Genomic DNA, 24,226 nt, shown 5'->3' with positions numbered 1-24,226 from the left:
ATTATTTACTCATCCCATGGTGCTTGGAACATTGTAGGCATTCAACATGCTTGGTTAAATGCCTGGTTAAATGAAAAGTATGTAAAAATAACTAGCAAAACCTGTGATTTAAAAGAAAAATAGGTTCAGAAAAATCTCAGGCCATTTTTGAAAAGAATCCAGGAACAATTGAGAGAGTTTTCTTAGTTCTTCAAAGATCCTTCAAAGTCAAAAGAGAGCATTGATAAAGCCTTCCTGGTCCTACTCCATGGGAAAACAAGTACTCTAGGAGATTCAGGGCAAGGAGCCTGCCAAGGGTGGCACTACTTTGAGTGTTTCTCCATAATGGATCAATTCAAGGCCACCAGACACCATTAGTGGCTGATGCCTTCTTGTCAACAGCATCCAGGTGTGCTGCATGGAATGAAGCCAAGATGACATGGAGACTGCCATCTGGAAATACAAGTACCTCTCATAGATTTTCCCATGACAGATTTCCTCTGCGGGCAAAAACCTCTTCTTGAGGTGTTGTGAGTGATCCAATTCCTGAGGCTTTTTCTCCTTTGGACTACTCTGCACATCTAGTTTATGGACATCTGGAGTCCCAAGTCCAGTGTCATTGGCCCTGGCCTGAAGCTGAGGATTGCCTGTATCTATATGCGCAAGAGAGATTGCACCAACAAGTCCTAAATAAGCATCTGCCAGACTGGTCCTATTAACATGTGATTCTGATATTATCACTCTTTTGCTCAACACCATCTTGTGGATCTCCATCTTACTGTTACCAAGCTCAGATCCAGCTGCTTGTTGCTCAAAAGCCAATATTCAAGAGGCAAGTGTTGGTAGAAAGGAAAGGTTGCTTTATTCAGAAGGTCTGCAACCAGGGGAGAAGGTGGACTTATGTTCAAAGCCATCTCCCCACTGTTGATCAGTGGGCAAGAGCTTTTAAAGGAGAATGTCAGGGGTGTATTGGTGAAGGGAGGGGGCTACATACAGAACAGCACAGTTAGCTCTGACAGTTACCTTGAAATTAGTCATGCAGTGGTCTGATCAGTGTCATCTTGATTGTTTTAAGTACAGTCAATCTTTAGTTCCAGGGTTGATTTGTTCCCATTTCCTTGAGGTCAGTTCTCGGAATTGTGGCAGCTTATGTCATGGCTACAATCTGGTCATTGTGTAGTTAACTTCTTCCACTTTGTGGGGGTTTCTGTATCTACAAGACAGCTCAAACAATGTGGATCATAATATTATCTATAGCTCTTGAAGAGGAACAGAAAGTCCTTGACTTTGTTTAATGTCTCAACTATTATTATTTTGTCTTGTTTGACTGCTTTCCTTTGCTTCTGCATTTTCTCACTTACTTGATTAAATTTAATTTTTGTCTAAAGTTTTTCTACAGACAAAATGCAGGAAGAGGACATGGGGAGTGGGTGTGTCTGTCCTGGGAAGGATCCATCAGGTCTTGCTTCATTTCACTACCCAGAATAAAACCAAAGTACCAAAAGGACATACATGACTGACACTTTGCCACCTCTCCACATCCTGCTCTCACACTGTTCCAACCACAGTGGCTTCCTACTCTTCCTGAAACTCTGCAGCACCTCCAGCACATGTCCCTCTCAGGGCTCTTGAACTGGCTGTCCCCTGGGCCTAAGACATTCCTTCCCAAGAAATCCACATGGTTGGCTCCCTTACCTCTGTCAGGTCTTTCCTCAGTGTCACCTTCTCAGCCAAGCCCCTCCCTGTACTCCAAACCTCTTCATAGACATTACCACTTCCTATCTTACTATATTATATTATAATATATTTTGTTCGTTGTCTTCTTTTAGAATGTAAGCTCTATGAGGGTGAGATTTTTGTCAGCTATATTTATATTCCCAGAGCCTAGAAAAAATCCTGGTCATAAGCTCACTTAATATTTGTTGAATGAAAAAGCACCTGCATTTATTTTGCCTATTGGTTTTAACCAACAACAGCAAAAGTATGGAAAAGTAAAAAAGGATGATAGGTATCAAAATTCAGAGAAAGATCAGGTCAGCTTGGCTTTTCCTCTCGTGTTGGGTGCCCAGAGCCTTTGTGAGTCTCAATTTCTTCCTCAGTGAAATGGAAACATTTCCTGATTTACCTAACTTAATTGTAGTTCTGCCTGTCCCAGCCCATCAAAGCTGTAGGTTATAGATGGTTCTCCAATCTAGATTCTGAAGCAGCTCTGAATCTTGGAGTGGGGTCTTCCCTGCAGTGGAGTCTACACTTTGTCTGGCAGCTGTCAGCACAGTGACTAATGTGGCTGAGGTGAGTTGCTGGAAACCACCAGGCTGAAGAATCTCAGTGGCCCTTTTGAACACACTCAGTTTGTAGGATTTGGCATTAGTCACAGTGAATAGATCTGAAACCCATCCCAGCTCAAGTCCTAAAATCCTGCTCAGATATGTCAAGTTCTTCTCTCTAGAAACTAAACCCTAACCCTAAAAATATATATACTGGACAAACTCAATCACAAAGAGACCAGGATGCCTTTCTACTCCTGGGAAGGGGTGAAACATGAGGTAGAGTCAGCCACACTTCAGCTCAAGCCTTTCCCTCTTCATCTGCCATCAGGATCATCCTGAGCAAGTCACCCCCCTAGGTCTTTGTTTCCTCAGTTGTTAATGGAAGTATTATCCAGATCTCAGGGGAATTACAAGGATTAACTAAGGTACTACAAGAAAATTTCTCAACACAGTGTGAGCATGGAGCAGGCATTCAGCAAATATGAGGTCTTTTCTCCTACTTGTAGGAAAGGCAAGCTATTCTTCCCTGTCCCTCCTCCTCTACCACCTCCTGGTTTACCCTTGGTCATCAATCCCAGCCTTCTTGCTCTGTACAAAGTTCAACATGCCTCACTCAAACCTCAGACTGAGCCTGCTGGTTGCCGCTCTTGGGAACACAATTTGTGTCCTACTGAGCTGTCATTTGATCTTCGTGAGACCTCCTTACATGCTCCCGATACCTGAGACATTTTGTGAGAAATATAGGGTACATGAGATTGAGTTGAAAACTGAAGTACTGCACCAAATATGATGGACAATCATTTTTTTATGTAAACTTTTAACCTTGCAGATAAAGACAAAAAGAGGAGAAATATCCATGTATCAGGAACCTCTACAAAGTTATTGTGATATGCACTTTCTCACACTATCCTTGATTCACAATGACTTAGCCAGTTCAATACTAATCTCCACATTTTAAAAATGGGACAACTGAGACGTGGATAATTTAATGCCTGGGTTTATATGGCAAACCTGGAGTAAAGAAGGATTCAAATCTAAATAGGTCTGACTTTGGGAATTCCCAAAGTATATATATATATACACACACACATATATATATACTTACTTAACATAAAAAAGTATTTTCTTTTATATTTAATCAAATTATATAAAGTTTTTTACATTGTTTGCAACATAAAAAAGTATTTTCTTTTATATTTAATCAAAATATATAAAGTTGTTTACTTTGTTTGCTTTTCTACCTGATTCCTTTATCATGTAACAAAAGAAGTATTAACTTTATATCATATTTAAGTATTGTTAATTTTACATCATAGTACTTAAGTTATGAGATATCAAGGAAAAGAGTAAACATTACTCAAGGACTTTACTTCTTTTTTGGAAAAGTTAGTACATTTTTGGTTGTACTCAGGATAGTTGTTTCATGCTGGGCAGAATTATGACCTTGCTATTGTCTTTATTTGGAAATTAAGTATGGTTTAAGGAGATGCATGTGGGTGCCAAGTTGATAAGGGTTGGATTTGTCATGGTTAATCTTATGTGCCAAATTGACTGGACTATGGAGTGCACAGATTAAACACTATCTCTGGGTTTATCTGTGATGGTATTCCACATGAGATTGTACTTGAATGAGTAAACTGAGTAAAGCAAATTGTCCTCCCCAATGTAGGTGGGTATTGTCCAAAGTGTTGAGGACCTGAATAGGAAAAAAAAAAAGACAGAGGAATGGGGAACTGGCTCTCTCTGTCTGATTCTTTGAGCTGGGACGTGGGTCTTGTCCAGTCCTTGATTGGGACATAAACATTTAGACCTCCAGTTTTCAGCACAACATACTGGACACCATGGGCTTCCCTGGATCTCCTGTTGCACATAGCAGATCAAGGGAATTCTCAGCCTCCATATCATGTTAGACAATCCTTATAATAAATCATATATATATATATATATATATATATATATATATATATATATATATATATATATATCCTATTGGTTCTGTTTGTCTGGAGAATCCTATTATAGTGCACAGTATCTTTTTCCACTTAAAAATGTGCAGATGAAATTCTATTAAAAGATACTTTGGGGGGGGGACCTTCATGATGGTGGAGGAGTAAGATGTTGAGATCAACTTCCTCCCCACAGATACATCAAAAATACATCTACATGTGGAACAACTCCTACAGAACACCTACTGAATGCTGGCAGAAGACCTCAGACTTCCCAAAAGGCAAGAAAATCCCCATGTGCCTGGGTAGGGCAAAAGAAAAAAGGAAAAACAGAGACAAAAAAATAGTGATGGGACTAGCACCTCAGGGAGTGAGCAGTGAAGAAGGAAAAGTTGCCACACCATAGGAAGCCCCGTCACTGGTGCACACGGTGGGTGGGCGGGGAGGGAGCTTCAGAGCCACGAGGAGAGTGCAGCAACAGGGATGCAGAGGGCAAAGTGGAGAGATTCCCGCACAGAGGATCAGTGCTGACCAGCACTCACCAGCCTAAGAGGCTTGTCTGCTCACCTGCCGGGGCAGGTCGGGGCTGAGAGCTGAGGCTCAGGCTTCGAAGTTCAGATCCCAGGGAGAGGACTGGGGTCGGCTGCATGAAAAGAGTCTGAAGGGGGATAGTGTGCCACAAATAGCTGGGAGGGAGTCTGGTAAAAAGTCTGGAACTGCCTAAGAGGCAAGAGACCATTGTTTTGGGGTGTGTGAGGAGAGGGAATACAGAATACCACCTAAACGAGCTCCAGAGATGGGCATGAGCCACGGCTATCAGCACAGACCCCAGAGACGGGCATGAGATGCTAAGGCTGCTACTGCAGGAACAAAGAAGCCTGTGTGCAAGCACAAGTCACTATCTACACCTCCCATACTGGGAGCATATCCAGCTCACCACTGCCAGTGTCCCATGATCCAGGGACATATTCCCTGGGAGAACAAATGGCACACCTCAGGCTGATGTAATATCATGCCAGCCTCTGTCACCGCAGGCTTGCCCCACATTCTGTACCCCTGCCTCCCCCTGGCCTGAGTGAGCCAAAGCCCCCTAATCAGCTGCTACTTTAACCCCATCCTGTTAAGGTGAGCAACAGATGCCCTCAGGTGACCTATCAGCAGAGGCAGAGCCAAATACAAAGGTAAATTCCAGGAGCTGTGCCAACAAAGAAGAGAAAGGGAAATTTCTCCCAGCAACATCAGGAGCAGTGGATTAAACCTTCAAAATCATCTTGATGTACCCTGCATGTCTGGAATACCTGAATAAACAATGAATCATCCCAAAATTAAGGCAGTGAACTTTCAGAGCAAATGTAGGCTTGAGGTTGGCTTTCTGCATCTAATTTGTTTCTGATTTTATGTATATCTTAGTTTAGTATTTAGAGCTTATTATCATTGGTAGATCTGTTTATTGATTTGGTTGCTCTTTTCCTTTTTTTATGTATATATTTTTTTCCTTTTTCTCTTTTTGTGAGTGTGTATGTTTATGCTTTTTTTGCGTGATTTTGTCTCTATAGCTTCGCTTTTACCATTTGTCTTAGTGTTCTGTCTGTCCTTTTTCTTTTTTTTAGTATCATTTTTAGCATTTATTATAATTGGCGGATTTTTTCTTTGATGTGGTCTCTTCTTTCTTTCTTTTTTTTTTACTTTTTTATTTTTCTATTTTTAATAATTTATTTTTATTTGTTATTTAATAACTATTTTATTTATTTTTTTCCTTTCTTTCTTTTTCTCCCTTTTCTTCTGAGCTGTGTGCCTCACAGGGTCATGGTGTCCCGGCCAGGTGTCAAGACTGAGCCTCTGATGTGGGAGAGCCGAGTTTAGGACATTGGTCCACCATACACCTCCCAGCCACACATAATATCAAACAGCGAAAGCTGTCCCAGAGATCTTCATCTCAACGCTAAGACCCAGCTCCACTCAAAGAACAGCAAGCTACAGTGCTGGATACCCTATGCCAAACAACTAGCATGACAGGAATACAACTTCACACATTAGCAGAGAGTCTGCCTAAAATCATAATGAGGTCACAGACACCCCAAAACACACGACTGGATACAGTCCTGCCCACCAGAAAGACAAGATCCAGCCTCATCCACCATACCACAGGCACTAGTCCCCTCCCCCAAGAAGCCAACACAACCCACTGAACCAACCTTAGCCACTGGGGGGAGACAATAAAAACAATGGGAACTATGAATCTGCAGCCTGCAAAAAGGAGACCCCCAAAACATTAAGTTAAGCAAAATGAGGAGACAGAGAAACACACAGCAGATGAAGGATCAAGGTAAAAACCCAAGACACCAAAAAACAAAGAGGAAATAGGATGTCTACTTGAAAAAAAATTCAGAGTAATGATAGTAAAGATGATACAAAATCGTAGAAATAGAATGGAGAAAATACAAGAAACATTTAACAAAGACCTAGAAGAATTAAAGAGCAAACAAACAATGATGAACAGCACAATAAATGAAATTAAAAATTCTCTAGAAGGAATCAATAGCAGAATAACTGAGGCAGAAGAACGGATAAGTGACCTGGAAGATAAAATAGTGGAAATAGGGCTTCCCTGGTGGCGCAGTGGTTGAGAGTCTGCCTGCCGACGCAGGGGACGTGGGTTCATGCCCCGGTCCAGGAAGATCCCACATGCCGCGGAGTGGCTGGGCCCGTGAGCCATGGCCGCTGAGCCTGCGCATCCGGAGCCTGTGCTCTGCAATGGGAGAGGCCACAACAGTGAGAGGCCCGCGTACCACAAAAAAAAAAAATATATATATATATATATATATATAGTGGAAATAATGACCACAGAGCCGAATAAAGAAAAAAATGAAAAGAATTGAGGACAGTCTCAGACACCTCTGGGACAACATTAAATGCACCAACATTTGAATTATAGGGATCGCAGAAGAAGAAGAGAAAAGAAAAAAAAAAAAAGGAACTGAGAAAATATTTGAACAGATTATAGTTGAAAATCTCCCTAATATGGGAAAGGAAATAATCAAGTGCACAAAGTGCAGAATCTCATACAGGATAAATCCAAGGAGAAACATGTTAAGACACATATTAATCAAACTATCCAAAACTAAATACAAAGAAAAAATATTAAAAGCAGTAAGGGGAAAACAACAAATAACATTCAAGGGAATCCCCATAAGGTTAATAGCTGATCTTTCAGCAGAAACTCTGCAAGCCAGAAGGGAATGGCAGGACATATTTAAAGTGATGAAAGGGAAAAACCTACAACCAAGATTACTCTACCCAGAAAGGATCTCATTCAGATTTGAGGGATAAATTAAAACCTTTACAGACAAGCAAAAGCTAAGAGAATTTAGCACCACTAAACCAGCTTTACAATAAACACTAAAGGAACTTCTCTAGGCAGGAAACACAAGAGAAGGAAAAGACATAGAGTAACAAACTAAAACAAGAAAATGGTAATATGAACATACATATTGATAATCACCTTTAATGTAAATAGATTAAATGCTCTAACCAAAAGACATAGACTGGCTGAATAGATACAAAAACAAGACCTGTATATATGCTGTCTACAAGAGACCCACTTCAGGCCTAGGGACACTTACGGACTGAAAATGAGGGGAATGAAAAAGATATTCCATGCAAATGGAAATCAAAAGAAAGTTGCAGTAACAATTTTCATATTGGACAAAATAGACTTTAAAATAAAGACTATGACAAGAGACAAAGCAAGACACTACACAATGAACAAGGGATCAATTCAAGAAGAAGATATAAAAACTGTAAATATATATGCACCCAACATAGGAGCATCTCAATACAGAAGGCAAATTCTAACAGCCATAAAAGGGGAAATTGACAGCAACACAATCATAGTAGGGGACTTTAACACCTCACTTTCACCAACAGACAGATCATCCAAAATGAAAATAAATAAGGAAACACAAGCTTTAAATGACATATTAAACAAGATGTACTTAATTGATATTTATAAGACATTCTATCCAAAAACAGCAGAATACATTTTCTTCTGAAGTGCTCATGGAACATTCTCCAGGATAGATCATATCTTGGGTCACAAATCAAGCCTTGGTAAATTTAAGTAAATTGAAATCATATCAAGCACATTTTCTGACACAATGCTATGATACTACATATCAATTACAGAAAAAAAAACTTTGAAAAATACAAACACATGGAGGCTAAACAATACACTACAAAGTAACCAAGACATCACTGAAGAAATCAAAGAGGAAATCAAAAAATACTTAGAAACAAATGACAATGGAAACACGATGACCCAAAACCTATGGAAAGCAGCAAAAGCAGTTCTAAGAGGGAAGTTTATAGCAATGCAATCCTACCTCAAGAAACAAGAAATAACTCAAACTTACACCTAAACGAATTAGAGAAAGAAGAACAAAAAATCCTCACAGTTAACAGATGAAAGAAATCATAAAGATCAGATCAGTAATAAATGAAAAAGAAATGAAGGAAATAATAACAAAGATCAATAAAACTAAAAGATGGTTCTTTGAGAAGATAAACAAAATTGTTAAACCATTAGACAGACTCATCAAGAAAAAAAGGGAAAAGATTCAAATCAATAAAATTAGAAATGAAAAAGGAGTAGTAACAACTGCAGAAATACAAAGGATCATGAGACATTACTACAAGCGACTATACGCCAATAAAATGGACAACCTGGAAGAAATGGACAAATCCTTAGAAAAGCACAACTTCTGAGACTGAACCAGGAAGAAATAGAAAATATAAACAGACCAATCACAAGCACTGAAATAGAAACAGTGACTTAAAATTTTCCAACAAACAAAAGCCCAGGACCAGATGGTTTCACTGGTGAATTCTATCAAACATTTAGAAAAGAGCTAACACCTATTCTTCTCAAACTCTTCCAAAATATGGCAGAGAGAGGAACACTCTCAAATTTATTCTATGAGGCCACCATCATCCTGATACCAAAACCAGACAAAGAAGTCACAAAAAAAGAAAACTACAGACCAATATCACTGATGAACAGACATTCAAAAATCCTCAGCAAAATACTAGTAAACAGAATCCAACAGCACATTAAAAGGATCATACACCATGATCAAGTTGGGTTTATCCCAGGAATGCAAGGATTCTTCAATATATGCAAATCAATCAATGTGATAAACCATATTAGCAAACGGAATTGTAAAAATCATATGATAATCTCAATGGTTGCAGAAAAAGCTTTCAACAAAATTCAACATCTATTTTTGATACCAAAAAACTCTCCAGAAAGTGGGAATAGGGCACCTACCTCAACACAATAAAGGCCTCATATGACAAACCCACAGCCAGCATCATTCTCAACGCTGCAAAATTGAAACCATTTCCCCTACGATCAGGAACAAGAAAAGGTTGCTCACTCTCACCATTATTATTCAACATAGTTTTGGAAGTTTTAGCCACAGCAATCAGAGAAGAAAAATAAATAATAGGAATCCAAATTGGAAAAGAAAAAGTAAAGCTATCACTGTTTGCAGATGACATACTATACATAGAGAATGCTAAAGATGCTTCCAGAAAACTACTAGAGCTAATCAATGAATTTAGTAAAGTGCAGGATACAAAATTAATGCACAGAAATCGCTTCTATACCTATACAATAATGATGAAAAATCTGAAAGAGAAATTAAGGAAACACTGCCATTTACCATTGCAACAAAAAGAATAAAATATCTAGGTATAAATCTACCTAAGGAGACAAAAGGCCTATATGCAGAAAACAATGACACTGATGAAAAAATTAAAGATGATACAAACAGATGTAGTGATATACCATGTTCTTGGATTGGAAGAATCAGCATTGTGAAAATGACTATACTACCCAAAGCAATCTACAGATTCAGTTCAATCTGTATCAAAATACCAATGACATTTTTCACAGAACTAGAACAAAAAATTTCACAATCGTATGGAAACACAAAAGAACCCGAATAGCCAAAGCAATCTTGAGAACAAAAAATAGGGCTAGAAGAATCAGGCTCCTGGACTTCAGACTATACAACAAAGCTACAGTAATCAAGACAGTATGGTACTTGCACAAAAACAGAAATATAGATCAATGGAACAGGATAGAAATCCCAGAGATAAACCCACAAACATATGGTCACCGAATCTATGACAAACTAGGCAAGAATATACAGGAGAAAAGATAGCCTCTTCAATAAGTGGTGCTGGTAAAACTGGACAGCTACATGTAAAAGAATGAAAATAGAACACTCCCTAACACCATACACAAAAATAAATTCATAATGGATTAAAGACATAAATGTAAGGTCAGACAGTATAAAACTCAGAGGAAAACATAGGTCGAACACTCTATGACATAAATCACAGCAAGGTCCTTTTTGACCCAACTCCTAGAGAAATGGAAATAAGAACAAAAATAATCAAATGGGACCTAATGAAACTTAAAAGCTTTTGCACAGCAAAGGAAACCATAAACAAGATGAAAAGACAACACTCAGAATGGGAGAAATAATTGCAAATGAAGCAACTGACAAAGAATTAATCTCCAAAATATACAAGCAGCTCATGCAGCTCAATATCAGAAAATCAAACAACCCATTCCAAAACTGGGCTGAAGATCTAAATGGACATTTCTCCAAAGAATATATACAGATTGCCAACAGACACATGGAAGGATGCTCAACATCACTAATCATTAGAGAAATGTAAATCACAACTACAATGAGGTATCAACTCACACCAGTCTGAATGCATCATCAAAAAATCTACAAACAATAAATGCTGGAGAGGGTGTGGAGAAAAGGGAACACTCTTGCACTGTTGGTGGGAATGTAAATTGATACAGCCACTATGGAGAACAGCATGGAGGTTCCTTAAAAAACTAAAACTAGAACTACCATATGACCCAGCAATCCCACTACCGAGCATATACCCTGAGAAAACCATAATTCAAATGTAGTCATGTGCCACAATGTTCACTGCAGCTCTGTTTACAATAGCCAAGACATGGAAGCAACCTAAGTGTCCATTGACAGATGAATGGATAGAGAAGATGTGGCACATATATACAATGGAATATTACTCAGCCATAAAAGAAACACAATTGAATTATTTGTAGTGAGGTGGATAGACCTAGACTCTGTCACACAGAGTGAAGTAAGTTAGAAAGAGAAAAACAAATACCATATGCTAACACATATATATGGAATCTAAAAAAAAAAAAAATGGTTCTGAAGAACCTAGGGGCAGGACGGGAATAAAGATGCTGACGCAGAGAATAGACTTGAGGACACGGAGAGGGGGGAGATTAAGTTGGGACAAAGTGAGAGAGTCGATGGACATATATACACTACCAAATGTAAAATAAATAGGTAGTGGGAAGCAGCTGCATAGCACAGGGAGATCAGCTTGGTGCTTTATGTCCACCTAGAGTGGTGGGATCGGGAGAGTGGGAGGGAGATGCAAGAGGGAGTAGATATGGGGATATATATATATACATATAGCTGATTCACTTTGTTATACAGCAGAAATTAACACACAATTGTAAAGCAACTGTACTCCAATAAAGTTGTTAAAAAAAAAAAAGATGGACTTAACTGGTATTTATAGGGCATTCCATCCAAAAAAAATAAGACACTTTGATATTCAATACTCCAGAATTTCTAAATTTTGTCTCTCATAACACAATATAATTTTCTGTAACCTCAGTTACGTTTTTAACTGCTTCTTAATGCTCACTGTACCTCTACAGTTGACTTTTAGTTTCCTAGAATTTCTTCCTCATCTCATCCAGCTCCTTTTCTATGTCATTTTGTTTTCTTTATGATATCTGCCCTATTTTTACGAAGTGATCATTTCTTGCATCTCATCTAATGTTGCCAAAAAGTCTCCTAAAAAAAGAAATTCCATTTCCTGCAGTAGATCTTTGTCAAAGGTTGTTTTTCCTTTGTGTTTTCATGATAATCTTTGATAATCATTGTTCAAAGTTCCTGCACTATGATTGTTGTCATTGTTGGGGTTCATATTCTTTGTTTTGTGGTTTTTTCGTCTTGAAATAAAGAAGATATATCAAAGCCCACTATTTACCAGAAGACCTCAAGGATGAATGCTTCCTGACCTCACTTCCTTCTGGTCAATTCTTCTTTTCCAAAGTACAGCTACCCATTAGTTGAATGGTCACTTCCAAGATAAATTCCACCTTCCAGCAGGCTTTATTAACTGTGGCTCCATGAGGCTGAAATGGAATTCTGTTCACATTCCTTCTGGATTCCTGGTAAATCCAACAGTTATTGAATATGTAAATAATCATCAGCTCCCCCGCCACATGTACTGCTATTAAGGTCTTCCTAGTTCTCCTCCCCACCAAAGGGGGAGGAATTATATTCTTCCACCTCAGGTGGCTCCGTGTCACTGCCATTCATGCTCTCCTTTTCTTCTATCTTCGGAGATTGGCAATCTGTGAAGTAGTAAAATGAATAATTGGAGAGGAGAGAGACCAGAACTTGCTTCAAAAAAACTGGAAGAGCCACACAGGAAAAGGATAGTTACCAAGAACAGACAGGAGGCAGCAAACCAGCCGCCCATGGGAGAAATCTGACACTCAGACACATTAAAAAGGGTTAGCACCATTTTTAAAGTAAATATTGGTGCAATACGAAAAATAAATAAATAAGAGCATACAAATAAAATCTAGATTTCCAGCTTCTCTTGAACTATGGGAAGATGTGGCAAATTTGTTTCTGTGTTCTTGCAAGACAACAGTTGGTTGTCTTTACATAAAGCATATCTTCTCCAGTTTGCCAGTCTTTACCCTGGTCAACCCATTCATTTTTGTTACCTTGGGTGTTTGAATTTTCAGCTACTGATATAAAGTGAGTTTTCCAGTATGTATTAGTTTCCCAGGACTGCCTTAACAGATTACCACAAATTTGGAGGCTTAAAATAACAGAAATTTATTCTCTCACAGTTGTGGAGGTCAGAAGTCCACATCAAGATGTCAGCAGGGCCAAGCTGCCTCTAGGGGCTCCAGAGGAGAAAGCTTTCTTGCTTCCTCCAGTTTATGATGCCTTCTGGCATTCTTGGCTTGTCACCATATCACCCCAATCTCTGCCTTAGTCTTCACATAGCCAACTTCTCTCTGTATGGCTCTGTGTGTCCTTTTCTGTACCCATAAGAGCACTTTAATTGGATTTAGAACCTACCTGAATCCAGATGATCTCATCTGGATCCTTATCTTAATTATATCTGCAGAGACCCTATTTCCAAATAAGGTCACATTCTAAGATTATAGGTAGACATAAATTTTCACCTGGGAATCCATTCAGGGATATATAAAATGGGGGATACACAACAGAGAAGGATAATCATCCTATCCACCCTTTTTTCTACAGAGTAACCACCCAAAAGTATACCCAAGCCATGGACTGTGCTCTTCTCTCCAGTTCCATTGACCTTAAAGGTGGCAAAAAAAAAAAAAAATCCTCCTGGATCCAACTTTTAGTTAATTTTCAGTCTAAGTTTATGGCTGTGTTTTGAGTTTACATTTTCTTCTAAACCTTATTGCACATTACAGAGAAACTCTGCCAGGAGCTGTTGGCAGATACCGTTTTAAACCAGCCGTCTGTGAATCAACTTTATAAGCTGCAATTTAGAAAATAAGAAAAGGATGAAGCATTTTTCCCCTCCAAGTAGTCTTCATTTTCTCCACACTCTCGCACCTCCTAATTCTTCTCCTCAAATGCATCAATCACATGGGTGACTTTCAAGTAATATAGGAAGAGGGATACATTAATTGCCATCTGAGTATACAGTAAAAGACTAGATGAGACTGAGTGAGACATTGTGACACAACTTCTAAGATCTTTAAATTCTGAGCTCTGAAGCTTTCATTTGTTAATGTTGATTAAATAATGCAAACAATTCCAGGTTAGGAAAATGTTAGTAATCAGCTCTGCACAATAGCTATTTTCACCAATTTGTATATTTAATGAAAAAACTAAGTACTGTATATTCATTGTTTTATTTTGGTTAATATACCATAGCAAATGTGGAAAAATGAAAGCCTTTAAGAACAAGAAAAATGTCTTACTCTTATGAAGACTAAAGGAAAAAAAAAACATTAAAAAAAAAGAACAAGTACCTTTCCTGTTCTATAGCTCAGCTCTATAAACTGAGGTCTAGAGTGGTAAAAAGACTTGCCCTAAGTCACCCAGCTAATTGGCAATGAAGCTGGAACCATAGTCCAGGCCTCCTGCCATCCAGGTTACTGTTCTCTACAGAAATAGTACAGTTAAATCATTTAAAGCAATCTAAGAATATATCATTTTCTATACTAATTCCATTCATTCATATATTACTTTGCAGTTTCCAAATGCTTTTACAAAGGACATTGTGGATATAAGAACAGTAAGTATTACCATTCTAGTCTATAGGTAAGGGGATTTATATTTCTTCTCTTATCCACTTGGTGAACAAAGAGTAGATGTTCACCAAGTGGATAAGAGAAGAAATCCATTCCAGTTGGAATGAGAGAATTACAGTGGGTGAGAGACATGGGTGTACAACACGGTACATCCTTTTAGATGGCTTCTGGGAAGGGCATGTTTTAGGAAAGAGATCCCCAGAAAGATTGAGATCAGGTTATGAAGACCTTTCAATGCTAGTGTGAAGAGTTTGAACTTAATATGCCAGATAAGCAGGCTGGTGAAGGTTTTGAAAGCAAGAGTGTGACGTGATCAGAATTGTGTTTTAGAAAAGTACATATGTAAAGTAATAACTTAAAATTCAAATACTCCCCCCACCACCACCCCAGGTTCAGGCAGGTAACAAAAGAGTAGAGTATAAAATAATAGTAAGGCAGAAAGATTATGACAAACTGGAGAGAAATATGATGCTCGAGCTAAAAGGAACGGCCACTATTCAGCTTCACCCAGCTGCCGCTCTATGTGGACCAGTGAGGTAAGATCGTGTGAGTCTTCAAGAGACACTGGAAATGTGGATGTTTATATAAAATCATCTGATTTTTCAATTTTGACCTCTTATTCCAAAAAGTGTTTTGGACAAAAGAGAAAAATAAAATGCATCGGTGAGCTGCCTTTATCCAGCAAGTCATCATTTTGTCACTTGACCTGTGTACCGTATGGGAGAGTGGTTTGAAATCTATTTCAAAAGTATAAACCTAAGGCAGGTCCAGTGTGGAATGAAAAGAAAGGGAACGGCTGACTGTCAGAATATAGAATCCAAAAGAAAGCTACTAGGTGATAGATGAAGCAATCTGACCAGTTGTTTGGACTCTGTGATTTTAGTTCTTGGTGTCATTGCTGTGATTGCAGATACAGGTGTTACTTCTCTGTTGTTACTGTTAACACAGAAGGGAGTAGCAAAGAATGGGTTCTGTAAAACAAGCCTCTAGTACTACCCAAAACTGACTTCCCCTGAGCCCTCCAAGTTCAAAATGGTGCACAGCGGTTCCAGTTTGGATTCAGAGCCAAGTTGAGAAGGAAGACAATTGTTCTCTCTGTTTCTTTGCTTCAGCCTCTGAGGCATTCAGTTAATCTTCTCTGTCATAAAAAAATAAATGGTTGGTCTCCTTTCCCTAACAGCTCTCTCTGATTTAAGTACTTTTCACCTGTGAATGTCCTTGGTTACTTCTGAACTGTATTCTGTCCTATAAAAGGCACTAAATTAAAGACTGCTTTGGCTCTATGTTTTAGTGAAGTGATTTTTGGAAAGTGCTATAACACTGCTCCTCCCTTCAGGAAGCCAGTGAAGTTCACCTTAAATGCCACCTTCTTTCTGCAACTTGACCCAAAACCCCACCCCTTTAATACTCAGCTCAGATGACTTCTACCCCACAAAGCCTTTTCTCACCACACCAGCACCACCTTGCAACCCCCAATAGGCTCAGTGCACCTAGACTGCATAAATCACCATCATATGTCACCATCTAATTCACTTCCACTCTTGAAAACCTATACACCATGCTCCATGCAGCAACTAAAGCAGTCTTCTTAAAATATGAGCTCAGATCATATCACTGCCCAACTTAATTCTCCACTGGCTTTCCTTTGAAGTTAGAATAAAATCTAAACAACTCTTTAAAATGATTGGAAAAATCCTGGATTAACATCCTGTCTACAACTTCAGCCCCTCTTCTCTTTCTGATAACATTCCAGTCACACTGGCCTTCGAGGACCCTTGGATACCACCATAGGGCCTTTGCACAACTGTTTCTCTATTTAAATGCTTTCCCCAGACTTTTCACATAGCTGGATCTTTCTTATTCTTCTGGTCTTAGGTTAAATATCATCTCCCCAGAGAGACCATCCATCTCTGATCATCTAAATGCTCACTTTCCCAGGTTATTGTCTCAGCATCTGGATGGCTTACTTCATTGTTGTGACAGCTATAATAATCGCCTTACAGACCTCCAAATGCTGGAGTACAATTGTCCAAGGGCCCCCACTGTTGCTTTCTGAAATCCACCCATACACATTCTCTGATGCCACACTTCCCATGGGCTGCTCTCAGCCAACAGCTGAGCAGGACAGGGCTACTAAGGCAGTCTGTTTCTGGGAGACATGGGACTCCTCTGACCAGTGACTTTGGTTTGGGGACTCCCATTGGTTTGCTGAAACTTTCTTAGACTCCATGGCAGTCTGAGGCTTTCCCTACCTGATCAAATTTTCTTCCTTATTTCCTTCCTTTTTCTTTCTTTCTTCCTTTCTTCCTGTCTTTTTTTCCCCTTCCTTCCTTCCTTCCTCCTTCCTTCCTTCCTTCCTTCCTTCCTTCCTTCCTTCCTTCCTTCCTTCCTTCCTTCCTTCCTTCCTTCCTTCCTTCCTTCCTTCCTTCCTTCCTTCCTTCCTTTCTTTCTTTCTTTCTTTCTTTCTTTCCTTTCTTTCATCTTTCCTTATTGAGTTTCTCCAATAAAACACTATCTCCTTGAAGGAAAGGCTCTCAGTGGACTCACTCACTACCATGTCTGCAGTACTAACACCACCCTGGCATAGAATAGGTGATGTTCAAAATTTGTCCAGTTTTGTACATAGGTCTATCAACACATTGACACTTACATTGAAATTATCTATGTGCCCACCTTCATCGCTCACTAGATTGTAGAATTTCTTGAAACTATTCTACGATGGGGGTTTGTTCCCAGCAGATAGCCCAGAGTCTAAGGCACAGTAGCAGCTCAATGTTTGTTGAATTGATTCAACATTTCCTCCTTCCTCACTCACTCCCTCCTACCTAACGCTCCTCACACACCCCAGGCAACACACTCTGAATCCCTATCTGTCTTCCATAATGCAGTCTACTTTACCCCAAGCAGTTCCTCCTACTCTGTCCTATATCTCTTTGAATGTCCCCACTGTTATGTCAGGTTTCCATGAATTCTTCTGCATCGCTGGCCTTCTACCTCCCCCCAGCATCTCAGGTTATCCAAACAATTACTAAGTCCCATCTTTTTACCTCCTAAGTAATTTCTCATTTAATGACCTTCCCTCCATTTCTACTGCAACCACCTGTGTCCATCATCTCTTCCCTTGACCAATACAAACACTGCCTTAATAGGCTCCTCTTCCTCCACATTTGCATCCTTACTATACAACCCTTATCCACCATGAAAGAATGTTCTTCCTAAAAGGTAAATTTGACCAGGCCACACCCTGCTTAGAGTCCTTCAAGTTGTACCAGTATGTTGAAGAGGCCTCTCAGGGCCTGCTGTACAGTTCACTCATCCCTGCCTCGCCTTTACCCTCACCCTACACATGTCTCACCCAGTCCCCCAGTCACACAGAGCACTTTGCTATGCCCCAAGCCTGTCTCCCTCCTTCTTGGAGAGCTGTCTTCCTCTAATGCATCCCCACCTTCATTGTGTTAATTTTGCTCATGTCACTTTTTCTAAGAAGTCTTCAGTAGACAGGTTCAGTCTGGATAAAGCAGTTTTCCTTTAAATTCCTATAGGAACCCAACTACTACTCCATCACAGTACTTGTCTTAGTCAAATTGGGCTGCTATAACAAAAATACCATAAACTGGATGTCTATAACAACAAATATTTACTTCTCACAGATCTAGAGATCATAAAGTCCAAGATCAAGATGCAGGCAGATTGGATGTCTGGTGAGGGTCCTCTTCCTGCTTCATAGATGGTGTCTTCTTGCTGTGTCCTCATGTGGCAGAGAGAGAGAAAGAAGGTCCTCTGGGGTCCTAATTGTATAAGGACACTAATCTCACCTATTCATGAGAGCTCTACCCTCATGACCTAATTAATGATACTTCCCAAAGGCTCCACTTCCTAACACTATCACATTGGGGTTAGGATTTCAACATAGTAATTTGGAAGAGGACACAAAGATTCAGTTCATAAGAGTACTTATTACATGGGCTTGTTTAATTATCTGTGCCCCAATGAAACCATGTGAACCTTGTTTCTAAAACAAATATTTGACGAAGTCATCCCGTTTCATCAAATCCTTGAAAGATTTCCTCATATCCTCCAGGTGTGAGCATGACCAGCTACCTCTCTAGCCTCACCTCTTTTCACTCCCCAAATCTCTCACCATTCCCAGTTAATAACAGAGCCTCACCCATGCAGCACTAGCTCACAAATCTTTGCATATATTGCTTCTTTTGCCTGGTCTACCTTTCCTCATCTTCCTTCTGGTCAATTAGTCTCCATCCTCCAATGCCCATCTTGAATATTCTCTCTTCCATGAAGTCTTTCAGACCACTCTGTCCTCTAGGTAGGTTTGACCACTTCTTCAACCATTGCCTCATGTTATTCATACAAATTTCTATTACTTATCTCCTGGAATTTCTTGGGTTATAATTCAAAATCTGTGTCTGCACTTGACTACAAACTTTTCAAGGGTACTGACAAGGTCTTATTCAGCTTTCTTTCCTCAGTGCCTGCTACATATAAAGAAGGTGTTCAATACATATTTATTGAATGAACAATGAAAGACTCCATGCATTCTTCAGGGTTCTACAACTGTCGCCTCTCCAAGTTATTCTGTCTCCCATGAACTACAATCGATCAGATTGACCTATTTTCTGAGCTTTGTACATGCATAGCCATACGATCTTTTTTAGTAGATTCTGAGTATCTAAAGAGCAGGGACAAAGCTTTAGTCTCTTTGTCTCTACCTCTAAGCCTTGCAGATAGAATAACTCAATATTCTTTCGTTAATTGATTGTTATTGTTCAATCCACTGTGTGTTTTTGATTCAGCAACTTACTGAAAAAATTTTAAAAGAGAGCCTTCTCAGAAATCAAACAACTAAAATCACAAAATGTTCTTTTCTAAAAATAACATATCCCCAAAACACTCAAGGCAGAAACTCTTTCTCCTCTCCCATTAATGAGAGAAAGATGCAACTTCCTCCATTTTTATTTTATCTGTGTCATATCTGTGTTGCCTGGAGATTTGTGGCTGTTGTTTCAAAAAAGATCAAATGACAACAGGAGAAGGATCATCTTCTTGATTAAAAAGTGGCACTCGGAAACATCATCTTACTCAAATTCAATGAGGAGAGAGTTATTTCACAGCTAGTGCCTCCTTCAGAGACAAGAATCCTCGGGAGCAGCTGAGGCTGGCCGCAGCCCATTCAGATCTGCTCACACAAATCTCAAGGGCTTAGAATTTACCAGTGATTAACTAAAGATCATCTTTTGAGAGACGAAACAATTGGTATTGCATAGTCAGAACAACCTGCTTTCAAATCCGTCTCTGACAGTTACTTGTAGCCTTGCTAAGCTTTGATTTTATCATGTGGAGAATGGGGGTGATAATAACTTACCAGTGGAGGTGATGGTGTGGTTGAATGAGATAACACAAAGTGTTTATTCGGTTCCTTAGTGATCATTAATGGTAACCACTATCATTAAGTAGCCAGAAGTCCATCGGTCATGATAGCTACCAATGTTGAACGCTTACTGGGTGCTATATACTATGCTAGTTGTTTTTATATTGATTTTTTTTACTTATAAATCTCATAACAGCTCTTTAAGTAGATATCCTCATTTTTTAGTTAGAGAAGCTAAATTTTTAGGAGGCTAACTAACTTATCCAATATCACCCAACTATTGAGGTGGTCTTTTTAGCAAAATAATTTGTCCCTTTTTCCATTGTCCCATGCCTCTGTTTTCTATCCTAAAGAGGGTAAGATGTGGTCAGAACCTCAAATCCCATCCATATCCCACAACTTCCAGAGGGATTTGTGACAAAGGGGCAGGCTTGCCCAGTGAATTCTCATTAATACCACTAATTTAGGTTTTAACCCCTAATTTCTCTTACTCTGGACCCACATAGGAGCTTCAATAGCCCCTCTAATCACTTTAGCTCAAGAGCACTGTTCCTCAGATCTTCCTACTCCAATACAGGAAAAAGAACAGAACTGAAAATCCCCCCACAACATCACCACCAACCTAGAAGAGAACTCAGCTGTCCCCTCCTCACCCCTTTTCCCATGTACAGCATCCTGCTCATAGGTTTCCAAGGACAAAACTGTCTGCCAAGTAGGAAAGATCCCTAGGTCCTGTCTTGTCCCCATTGGACTCATAGATAAAGAGTGAACCACTAGCCTTTATCCCCTCAACAAAACCTAAGTCCTCCTTTTTTCTTCCCACTAAATATTCCCATCCACCTAGCACTGTGGCTTTTTGTTTTCATCATTTAATCCTTACTCCATCAGGCAAACGTTGTGGGAGATGGAAACAGGTTTTGAGCTCCCTCTAGAGGTTTCAATGCAACCAATATACAGGACACTGCAAGGGAAATGGCCAGGGGCAATGTCACATTCATCTGTGTGTGCCAAGAGCCCAAAAGGAGTGTATTCAAACCGGCATACTCTCCCCTGGAAAAGTGAACTGGGGCCAAAGTAGAAAACCCAACAATCCCCTCCAAGTGAGCAGATACAGAGACAATTGCCCTCTCCAATGAGAAGACAGATGACTTCAGCCCCTGGAGCCTCCTGCATCACAGCAGAAAGAAAAATGGGAAGCAATAGATGGGCTAGCCAGGCCCCAGGTCTGAGCTCTGAGGCCCTACCTGGCCTCCAGAGACAGGAAAGGAGAGAGAGCTCCTTCCTCCTGGCACCAAAGGCTGACTAGTGAGATGTACCCAAGGGAACAGCTTGCCCAGAGCCAAGCCCTGGAGGTGGACTGAGGCTGCCTGCCTGAGATTAAAAAAACAAACCAACAAAAACAACAAAAAAACAGCTACAGAATAAAGCAAGCTGGTATCTTGAGAATCACTGGCTGCATTTCCTGCCCCTGTGCTCAGTCCATGCATGGAAAACATTTTGTGCTTGGTAAATTCATTTTGGAATAATGCTGAATGAATACACACCTAACATCTGTCTAGGGTCTGCCTAACTAGGGGCTGCTCTCTCTATCTAGCATTTGTTGTGGTTAGAAACATATACCCCAAGAGAGATATATTCCATTCTTAACTCCTAGTACCTATGAATGTGACCTCATTTGGAAATAGGGTCTTTGTAGATATAACCAAGTTAAGAGGAGGTCATACTGGATTAAGGTGGACATTAATCCAAAGACAGGTATCCTTCTAAGAAAAGGAAAATTTAGACACAAATACACAGAGACACATGGGAGAACACCCATTTGTGACTACAGGAGCAAAGATTGGAGTGATGTGTCTAAAAGCCTAGGCACACCAAGAATTTCTGGCAACCATCAGAAGAGGGGAGAAAGGCAAGAAAGGAGCCTTCCCTAGAGTCTTTGGAGGGACATGGCCCTGCAGACATCTTAGATGCAGACTTCTAGCTTCCGTTACTGTGAGAGAATAAATTCCTGTTCATTTAAATCATCCAGCTTATGATAATTTGATATGGCAGCCCTAGCAAACTAATACAACACTTCACTCTTTTTTTAGCACAGTGAAATAAAAATTTCAGGGCACTAAGAGAGAGGAATTTTTACCCATTTTTTTTTCCCAAAAAGCCAAATGACACCCAGTTATTTCACAGCTTCCAGTCCTCTGCCCGAAGATAAAACTTTTCAAGCATGTAATGGTTCTGGGACTCAGAATTCAAGAGCACACCATGGAGGGGCTGCTGGTAACTTCTGCTAAGCTCTGCAGGCCCCACAGGGTTTCTGTTCTAAGCAGTAGGTGAGAGGGAAGAAAGCAGACATTATGGGCAAACCTCAATTGCTTCATGTAGGACACTGAGCAGTGTTTTCTCTCTAATCTTTTTGTAAAAGTGTATTTTGAAAAAGCAGGCATATTTTCCAACACCATGACACCATGACACCAGTATAGGTCACTTTAGACATTACATGCTCTCTTACCTAGTTGTGAAATAGCTTATCCTGTGCTTGAGGACAATAAAAATCATCAAGATTAATCTCATCTGCATCCCAGGAGAAGGGAAAGTCATCACATGGAAGTGACAGATGGTCTCAACACACCCCCCAAAGGGATTATCCTTAGGGGCTTCCCTACAAAGGACCCTGGAGCTTCAAGAGAGAGGAACAGTCTGTTTTTGTCTTTAAATCCATGATATCCAGCAGCAGGCCAGCATCTTGCATGTTCTCTGAGAAAGTCTGGGGATGGGAGGGATGGAGATGGAAAGTGTCCTCTCAGTTGGCAGGATCTGAACCCTGAAAAGTCTCCTGTTCCATGCCCTTCTTACCAAAGTCTGTAAAGAGAACCTTTCATCTGAATTTTCTTTATCAGTCAGCATTAATTCAGGGTTAAATCCTCTATAAAACCCCATTCATACAATGACTGGGCTTCAGTCAAGCCAGCTGTACAGCCCAAGACCACATGTTTGAAAAATTCTTTCTGTTTAAGGGGACAAGGTAAGGTGAACACAGCATTCTTAAATCTACCCAGATCCAGGAAAGTCACTGCTAATCAGCTGACTCCTAGCAATCTCTTCTGTCAGCACTGACCTTGGGTCTCTGCATCTGCTGACTCTCTAGACTGCCTGATATGTTTTCTTCCCAACAGGGCTCCTGGAAAGCCCCCATTTGGTCCAAGTTCCAAATTCCCTCTGATCAGCTCTCTCAGCACTCAACCTTCTGAGTATAACATCTGCTGAGTGGGATGGCTACCCCACTCCCCACCCTGATTCTGGAAACTGAAGTCTCTACTTTGACTCAGGAGGGAAGGAGTCCCAGGAGAACAGCTCTCCCTAACTTATGGCTTCTCCAAAGGTCCTCCTTGGATGGAGTCTTTGACCAGCAAAACAAGCAGTGACACTCAGGTAACTCTCCAGAAATGTTCTTCTTTCATTGCATCATTTAGGTTTTCAAAGGAATATGAGCCTTTAGGAGACCTAACTGGGCCAGACTACAACAGAAATGTTTTATATGATCTTGGATAAACTTGGTGATGGCTAGAAGAAGACAATCAGAATGAAAAAAGAAAAAAGAGGGAAAACAGGTGGGAATGTAGGATTAACTGCTTTTGCAAATCAGCCTGTGGAAAGAGTGAAGAATTGCATTTTCTATCTGTTGGGGAGATGGATTTCTGATTACAGTGGGGAGAGGGGTAGGTGGTAGCAGGTCCAAGTATCCTGAAGTGCTCTCATGGAGCGTGAATAAAGATCTACATGCACACATAAATGCACACACACACATGCACACACACATTCCCTAGCTTAAGCATCCAGGTTCTTTGGATCTCTGGGTTCTAGAAGATAGAAGCCAGCCTAACAACCTGGAAAGGAGGCAGACCTGAGGTTACTGGTAGGAGCACAGTGGAGCAATCGAAGATGGAATTGGTGAAGACAGTTTGTGAGGGCAAGTGAGAGGGTCACCAGAATTCATCAACAGTGTACATCAATCATCCTATTACCATGATGATGACATCGAGGTCCCAGGAGGATCCAGGAGGAGGCTGTTTCTGAACCTAATGCAATTCACTTGCAAAACGAGTTGATAATGACAGCTTTCTGTCTACTGAGAGGCACTTGGCAGGATTACATAAGACAATGCTTGTTAGGAAGCTTTGAAAAGTAC

General features: G+C 40.1%; 1 protein-coding gene across 1 annotated transcript in view; it reads right to left on the bottom strand.

The window, feature by feature from the left end:
- Positions 1 to 273: 273 nt before the first annotated feature.
- The window catches only part of LOC307185477 (uncharacterized protein), a gene marked incomplete at its 3' end in the record, with an annotated part of 156,211 nt that continues 132,258 nt past the window's right edge, over positions 274 to 24,226 (bottom strand). Inside the window, exon 6 of the mRNA XM_079919804.1 lies at positions 274 to 632. Within this exon, the coding sequence (XP_079775930.1) occupies positions 274 to 632 (359 nt within the window). The remainder of the gene's footprint in view (positions 633 to 24,226) is intronic.

This window comes from Stenella coeruleoalba, assembly GCF_951394435.1.
Source record: "Stenella coeruleoalba genome assembly, chromosome: 4".
In the NCBI taxonomy this organism is placed as follows: Eukaryota; Metazoa; Chordata; class Mammalia; order Artiodactyla; family Delphinidae; genus Stenella; species Stenella coeruleoalba.
The sequence above is the reverse complement of the archived record's forward strand: the minus strand, read 5'-3'. Positions and strand labels throughout refer to the sequence as shown.